Source organism: Macrotis lagotis, chromosome 6, assembly GCF_037893015.1.
Source record: "Macrotis lagotis isolate mMagLag1 chromosome 6, bilby.v1.9.chrom.fasta, whole genome shotgun sequence".
NCBI classification, from domain to species: domain Eukaryota; kingdom Metazoa; phylum Chordata; class Mammalia; order Peramelemorphia; family Peramelidae; genus Macrotis; species Macrotis lagotis.
The window spans coordinates 69,132,634-69,141,508 of NC_133663.1; the positions used below are offsets into that span (position 1 = coordinate 69,132,634).

The 8,875-nt window shown below is 37.3% G+C and overlaps 1 protein-coding gene across 1 annotated transcript; it reads left to right on the plus strand.

The window, feature by feature from the left end:
- Positions 1 to 211: 211 nt before the first annotated feature.
- On the plus strand, positions 212 to 6,684 carry LOC141490952 (C-X-C chemokine receptor type 1-like). Its single transcript, XM_074191386.1, has 2 exons — positions 212 to 281; positions 3,041 to 6,684. The coding sequence occupies exon 2, from the start codon at positions 3,044 to 3,046 to the stop codon at positions 4,094 to 4,096; it is 1,053 nt and encodes a 350-aa protein (XP_074047487.1). The 5' UTR covers positions 212 to 281; positions 3,041 to 3,043; the 3' UTR covers positions 4,097 to 6,684.
- Positions 6,685 to 8,875: the final 2,191 nt, after the last annotated feature.

The following is an 8,875-nucleotide window of genomic DNA, read 5'->3' on the forward strand; positions in this document are numbered from 1 at the left end:
ATAACTCTCTCCCCAGCATAAGCTCCTCTTCATGTGCTGCATTTCCTTTGAAAAGAGAAGTGATAAACTGAATAAGACTGTGTGTAGATCCTCTTTTCCTTCTCTGAGGCGGAGCAAAGTCTAGAAGGGAGGGATGTGGAAGAGGGGGAAGGGTAGTTAGACTTGTGGTTTTCCTTTATAGTCATCATGTTCTCCTCAGATGTAAAGTCAGTACTCTTTTTCATAACTCTGCTGTGAGTCTAACCTGTGAAACGGGAGGAGAAGCTGTATAGGTATTACAGGTAAGTCTGCTATGGTTTGGGGATCTTTTTGAGGCCTTTAGGAAATTTCCCATGGGATTTGATTTCCCCCACTTGCTTTCTATTTAATTGTTTGTCCACTGGAATATGGACCAGAGATTAGAGTTGGTTTCATGTAAAGACAGAATTGATGACACTGAGAAGGTCATTTCCAAAAAAATATTTCTCCTTTTAGCATAGATGCCTAAAATATTACAATTAGACATTTGTTTGTTTGTCTAAAGCATTTGGCTCCTATTCAAATGAAAACTTTCTGTTGAATTTAAGAAGTCTGTTGAGATTCTCTAAGCCTCCATTTTTTCATTTATTAAATGAGGACAATGATTCTTACCCTTTTTACCTTTCAGAGAAGTGAGGAAGTATTAGTAAGATTTATTTATTATGATTATGTGAATAAATGAATGAATGAAATCCTTCTGTAATTTACAGTTGTTGAAGTCAATTTATAATAGACTCACCGAATCTTAGAGAAATCAACTCAAAAACTGAAGTTCAGAAAAAAGACTTGCTCAAGGCCATAGCAGCTGGTCAGTATGAAAGCCCAGAACAGAAGCTATCTTTTAAATAGATACCTAAGGTCATTCTATTTCATGGAATTGACAGAAATGGTGTGCTATCCTGACAAAATTGCAAATTTCTTTTAAGAGTGAAAAACTTATAATTTCTCAAATAGGGGGAAAAGTTTAAAATACATCACTCCCCCCTCCATGGAAGTATAAATGATGAAAAATAGTTTCTCTCATGGGAGCATAAAGAGATAAGAGATCATAGTGATTTCTTGCAACTGAAAGGGGTAAAAGATAAAGGAGATAAAAGAGTAAAGGAAAAGGAAGGAGACCAGGATATCTTTGGCTGCTGAACAATTTTTTATATGGTTGGTTTTGTTTTGGACCTGTTAGACATTTCTTAACTTCTTAATTTCATTCATTTGTTGACCACTGAGGTGAGAGAGGAGCTAAAAGCAGGGCTAAATGTGTTTGTGTGTGTGTGTGTGTGTGTGTGTGTGTGTGTGTGTGTGTGTGTGTGTGTTTTAAGATTATTTTCTCGTATTCAGTTCTATCCCATTCTGAGATTAGGGTATTCAGTTAATAAAGTATAAAAAATGCTGAACCACAAGACATATTAGTTCTTTGTAGAAAGCCCCTTGCCAACCTCTCTGATGGCAATCCCAAAAAAACCCAACACACACATACATGTACACACTCATTCTTTTTAATTTTTGAATGTTATTTATTTTTATTTTTCCAATTAAATGCAAAGATAGTGTTCAACATTCATCTTTTTTGTAAACTTTGGAGTTCCACATTTTTCTACCTCCTTCCTTAACTTTCCTCCCTCTTCCACATGACAGTGAATAATTTGATAGAGGTTACACATGTACAATCATTTTTAATATATTTCCACATTAGTCATGTTGTGAAAGAATAATCAGAACTAAAGGGAAAAATCATGAAAAAAGAAAAAAAATAAAACTAGTTTTTTAAAAGTAAAAACAGTATGCTTAGGTCTGCATTCAGGCTCCATAGTTTTTCTCTGGATGTGGATGGCATTTTCTATCACAGTCTTTTAGAATTGTCCTTGATCACTGATCTGCTGAGAGGAGCTCAATCCATTATAGTTGATCATCACACAATGTTGCTGTTATGTGTATAATGATCTCCTGGTTCTGCTCATTCACTCAGCATTGGTTCATGTAGTCTTTCCAGACTATTCTGAAGTCCCATTCCTCATGATTTCTTACAAACCAACAGTACTCTCTCATGTACATATACCACAATTTGTTCAACTATTCCCCAAATGATTGACATCCCCACTATTTCCAATTTTTTGCCACTATAAAAAGACTTGCTATAAATATTTTTTGTACTTGTGGGTCTTTCCCCCTTTTTATGCTCTCTCTTTGGGATACAGACCTAGTGGTAGTATTGCTGGATCAAAGGGTATGCACAATTTCAATGCCCTTCCAGCACAGTTCCAAATTGCTCTCTAGAATAGTTGAATCAGTTCACAATTCTACCAACAATGCATTAGTGACCCTGTTTTTTCATATCTCCTCCAACTATGATCATTTTTCTTTTTTGTCATATTGATCAATCTGTTTGGAATGTAATAGTTGCTTTAATTTGCATAGGGTTTTAGAGCATTTTTTCTTATGACTATAGTTTTAATTTCATCTGAGAACCTGTTCATATCTGTTGACATTCATTCTTTTTAAAAATAGTTAAAAAATTTGAAATTAGCAAATGTTTGTCTTTCTCTTCTACCTCTCACTATACTAAAAAAACAAAGTAAAAAGAAAGTTCTTGTAGTAACTATGTATAGTCAAACATAAAAATTCATATATTGCATATGTCCAAATATGTGTGTTCCCCATTAAATCCATCAGATCTCTGTGAGGATCTGGGCAATTTTCTTCTATAGTCACAGTTGGACATTGCAGTAGTCAGAGTTCCTAAGGCTTTTCAAGTTGTTCATTCTTTACAGTTTACTCACAACTATTATTTTTTAAGTTTTTAATTAAATTTTTTTTGTGGGGCAATTAAGTTAAATGACTTGCCCATGGTTACATAATTAGGAAATATCAAGTATCTGGGATCAGATTTGAACTTAGCTCTTCCTTACTGTAGGGTTGGTGCTCTATCTACTGGGTCACTGAGCTGTCCCCTACTTACAACCATTATTAATAGGGATCATTGAACTCTAGATATTTGATTATATTTTCTTTCTGATATTTTCAACAGGACATGGCTTTAAGATTCACCTCTAATGATTTCTCTTGGGATGTCTACTTTGAGAATTATTCTGAAACGGTATCAATTGATGCTGCTCCATGCAATCCAAATTCCTGGAAACTGGACAAGTATTTTGTAATGGTTATTTACAGTCTTGTGTTTTTTTTGAGTTTGCTGGGAAATTCACTGGTGATGCTTGTCATCCTCCACAACCGGCTCAATCGTTCAGTCACAGATATCTATCTACTCAACTTGGCCATGGCTGACCTTCTCTTTGCTCTGTCACTACCCATTTGGGCTGCCTCCAAGGTGAAAGGCTGGATCTATGGCACAGCTCTTTGCAAGCTTGTCTCCCTTCTGAAAGAGGTCAACTTCTACAGTGGCATTTTGCTGCTGGCCTGCATCAGTATAGACCGCTACCTAGCCATTGTCCATGCCACTCGGGCTTTGACTCAAAAGCGCCATTGGGTAAAGTTCATCTGCATGGGTATCTGGGGTCTGTCCCTCCTCCTGTCTGTGCCCATTCTTTTCATCTATAAGGCATTCGATTCAGTAGATTATGGGTTTGTCTGCTATGAGCACCTGGGCTCAAGTACTGACAAATGGCGCTTGATCCTGAGGATCCTGCCCCAGTCCTTTGGCTTTGTCCTGCCTCTACTGACCATGCTCTTCTGCTATGGCTTCACCCTGCACACCCTCTCTAAGTCACAGATGGGGCAGAAACATCGGGCAATGAGAGTCATCTTCGCTGTGGTGCTGGTCTTCTTACTCTGCTGGCTGCCTTACAATTTGGTGCTCATCACGGACACTCTCTTGAGAACCAAAATGATTGAGGACACATGTTCACGGAGGGAAGAGATTGATCAGGCCAAGGATATCTCTGAAATGCTGGGCTTCCTCCATAGCTGCCTAAACCCCATTATCTATGCCTTCATTGGGCAGAAGTTTCGATATAGCTTCTTTAAAATTCTGGCTGCCCGTGGTATAATCAGTCAGGATTTCTTGGCACGCCATGGTATTTCATCTTCCTCCTTTGCCTCTTCTTCTGTTTCTGCTGCTGTTTGAGTATCATCGGTTCAGAATTTCTCAACTACCTAGCTACAAGATTCTACCAATAAGAAATCTTCGGATTGCTTGGGTTTGGAAGATGAGACAAGAACAAAGGGATGAAAACTTATGGTGAATTTTTCCTATTCCTGGAATACAGTCCCTTCTCATTTCTGCCTCTCAGTATTCTTGACTTCTTTTAAGGCTAAGCTCAGGTGCCACTTTCTTTGGAAAGCCTTTCCTGATGCCCCCAGGTTTCATCAGCCTCTCCCTCTCCAAATTATCTTGCCCTCTATTTATCTTTGTACATGTTTTATCTTCTCAATAGAATGTAAGCTTCTTGAGGGCAGGAATTGTTTTTAGAGCATAGTATACTTCCCCAAGTACAGTAAGGATTTAATAAATGTTTGTGAATGAATGAGAAGGAGGCACAGACTGAAGTCTGGGAAGGCATCGAGGGTTGCTGAAGATGGTGTCCTGGGATAAAGAGAGGGAGAATAATGTCTCACCATACTGCCTATGGAATAATAGCTTTCCCTCTGACTAGTATATGTCTCAGATCCAGAATGAGCTTCTGTCTGGCTTTCAAAGACTACTACATCTAGAACATATTCTGACTTTGGGCACATTCACTGGCTGACTCCCATATCTAGAATGCTCTCTCATCTCAACTCGGCCTTGTAGCTTCTCTGCCCTTCCTCCAAGTCCCAATTAAAATCCCACCTTCCATAAGGAACATTCTCCATCCTCCTTAATCTTAGTGCCTTCTCTTTGAGATTATTCCCAATTTATTTCTGTATATATCTGATTTGTATTACATATGGTTCTATTAGAATGTGAGCTTTTTGAAAGCAGGGAACATGCATACATACATACATACACACATGCATGCATATATATGCATCCATATTCATATATCTATATCTATATATGTCATTTACTAGTGTGTGACTCAGGGCTAGTTACTTCCCTCTCTGGATCTCAGTTTCCTCATTTGTAAAATGAAAGAGTGGAATGTGATGGCCTCTAAGGTCCCTTCTAACTCTAAATCTCTCACCCTAAGCTATACACTTCATCCCTGTCCCCAGACTCATTACTTACTTTGGTTCTTCTGATGTGCCTACTAGGGAGATTGAGGTTAGGACTTTGATTAATTTTTAAATTCAAGATGGTCTAAGGATATATATATATATATATATATACACACATATCTAATGATATCAAACTTTTTTCTTCAGAAGTCTTGCATGACCAAGGAGTCAGATTTGTTGAAGAATTTCCTTTGGAGGATTGCCCATTAGATAAGAATGACCTGATCTCTTGGTCTCATCATGTTCATGTTGCTTCTATAATCATGGCTGTCATTATCGTGGAATAAAACTGTTGATGACATGCCCTAGTGCTGGAATTGAATGGAGCAAAATAAATAGCTGTGGTCCCTGTCTTTTCAATAAGTACTGAATCAATGAACAAACCCACTCAACAAAGAAATATTGAGTAGCCAGAGTGCGTATCCAATTGAAAAAATAAAGATCCACGTTTCTATGAATGTAGGTGGCTTCATTGTCACAAGTGTAACAACTTGCATTGGAGGACTTGAGCTAGAGAAATTGGGAGTTTTCACCTCACAAATTACACCCAGTTACAGAACCCCCCAAACAACCCTCTTTTGTGCTTCATAGTTCATTTCAGTTTCTTGAATGCATAAGAGTAAAGTGAGTTACAAAGGGGAAATTCCTCTTCTGCCTATGTGAATTCTAGAAAGAATTAACTTCCTCATGGTCAGAGCCTTGGAGAGATCCAGATAGAGACTTTCCTTTTTTACTGATAAAGAAACTTACTAGAGATTATCTGGGGGGCAATTATAACTATGTAAGTAGAAATATTATATACTTTTGGATAAATGTCTTTGGAAGTTAACATCAAAGATAGAGATACATCATGGGACCTGAAGTCAGAAAGACTTGAGTTCAAATCTGACCTCAGATACTTACTAGGTATGTGACCTTGGGTAAGTCTCTTAACCCTCTTTGCTTCAGTCTCCTCATGTATAAAATAATTTGGAGAGGGGAAATGACAAACCACTTTGGTATCTTTGCAAAGAAAACCCAAAATGGGTTCATGAAGAAGTAACATTTGAAACGAATGAACAACAACAAATTTCATATTTAGTTTCTCATGTTTTCTGTGTTTATAATATGGTTACAATTCTCCTTTCTCAATAAACTAAATATTGAAATACAAAAATCCTCTGTGCTTGACTTTCCAAATATTTCTTAACCTATGTATACCTTTCCCCTTCCCCCCATCTTTCTGGGTGTTTTATACTTTTTTCTCTGTCAAGTATTCTTTCCAGTGACACTGGCTTCTTTGCTATTATTCAAAAAAGATACTCCATCTTTTGGCTCTAGGACATTTTCTCTGGTTGTCTTCCTTAACTGGAATACTTTACTTCATCTCTGCCTCCTGGCATCCCTGGATCCCATCAAATCCCCTACTTAAATTCTATCTTCTACAAGAAGCTTTTCCTAATCCCTCCTAATTCTAGTACCTCCCCTCTATAAATGATTTCTCATTTATCCTGTAAATAGTTTGTTTATTCATATTTGTTTGTTATTGTCTCTGCCATAGTTCTTCTATTGATTGTTGCTTTCTACTACTGAATTTATAATGCCATATTCCCCCAGTATAAATGTGATTATCAATGCCCTCTTTGAGGGCAGGGACTATCTTTTGCTTCTCTTTGTGCTCTCAGCCTTTAGCACAGTGTATGATACAAATCATGCATTAATAATTAATAATTAATTAATAATTAATAATGATTTACTGATCAATTGCTTAACATGTGCAAGGTTGACAATAGATCAGTAGTCATTGCTATGACAATGAGACACTTGCCTGGGTTCTTGGAAAAAGTTTAAAGTAGGCTAAATGTCATTTTCTAACTTCTTCCTAACTTGAAGCTCAAGGAGGTTTGCTTTAAAATAGGGGGTCACCTGTGGTGACTTTTGGTAGCCTTATTGAGGCTTAATAGTACTGAACAAAATTGTGAAGTAGGTACCTGTTGGTACCTACCCTTCTCCTTCTTTTGACCTTTTCTTTCTTTTTTAAGGTAAGTTTTATTGATATTTTAAGTTTTAATGTCCCCAGTTATTTCAAGATATCCTTCCTATCTAATGAACATTCTTTGATACAAAGAAAAACCAACCAGGACTGTATCTGACCTCTACCTTAAAGTCTTGTTAAAAGGTCAATTGACAGTCAAGGTGTCATGGAGCTAGAAAGGACTAAAGGTTGGACTTTTTGTAGTTGGACTTTTGTAGCTGTCTTTACATTTTAATGGGAAAGTCAGATGAAGGAAGTTGGCAGATTTCTTCACTCAGAGGTTCCCCCAGGAGAGAGTATCTTGGCATGTCACTATGGAAGGTGACTCTTGATTTAGATGGTGATGGTCTAACAAAAATAGCATTAAATGACTTTAGATTTGTTTGTCAACATCATTGACTGTTGGTTAGATCACCCTACTGTTATTTAACCATCACTTTTTATATATGTGCCCTATTTAGCCCCCGAAGTCCCTGTTCTTCCTGCTTCCGGTCCTTGAGCAAAGAAAGAAGGGAAGATAATGAACTTTCCAACTAGTCTCTCCCCAGTAGAAAGTAATTTCTTCTCAGGGAGCAGAAATTTTTGTTATAAGGACAGTGAGCCTGCTACCCTAACCCAGTTATAACTTCATTCTAAAAATTCTAGATTCTGAATTATTAGAAATGGTCCAAATTAGAGTCTTGAATAGTATTAGGGACTTAGTAGTAATAGTGAGCAAAGCTGTGGCAACTGGTGATGTTGAAATCTCAAGAAAGCTCATTACAGGCAAAGGGGAAATTTGAATCATAACTGGGACAGGTTTCTACTTTAACTTTTGTTAAAGGCATAAGGGAGTTCCTCCTGGGAGAAAATGGGGTTCTTCTATTGACTGTTGCTTTCTACTACTGAATTTATAGTTCCATATCCCCCCAGTATAAATGTGACTATCAATGTTAAACCCTTGCCTGGGGACCCAGTTTATGTCTAAAGGAAGATCCATGGACCAGCCAGAGACATAGGATTGGGGAGAGAAAGAACACCCTTGACATATATGAATGATAAGAATAAATGCAAAGGAAGGAGGAAAGGGGGGGAAAGAGAAAAGAAGAACTGACATATGGCTCAGGAATAAACACTAATAGAGTCTAACTCATATATGAATTACATTGCATTGGGAATTACAGATACATGGGGGTCCATTTAGCAGGAAGGGGCTGCTCTAAGGTGCCTTTCTGAGACTGAGACTCTTATAACTGATTTTGGATGCCCCCTTGATCCCTGAAACTGACCATTTCACATATCAGTGATCAGGGTGAAATATTATTTTTGAGGTTTATTTTCAGAGAGAAAAATAAACTGGTAAAAGGGCAGAGTAAAAACATTATTTTTTTAAGGTTGTTATCAGAGAGGAAAAACAAGCTGGTAGTAGATAAAATATTATTTGAGAGATGCAGGTGTACTAACTTTCAAAAATATTATTATCAGTATTTTTCTATGAGCATGCTCAAAAAGGTTGCATCCTCCCTTAAGACGAAACCATCATGATAACCTTAAACCCACTTTTAGATCATCAGGCCTATTCTTATAACAATGAAGGGGAGATTATTTTCTCAAAACCCATTGAACCCAATCTTATGAGAACTATCTACTATGTACTAGCAACTAATAACCACTCTTTCCCATACTTAGATAGCACAGATACTTAGCACAGTG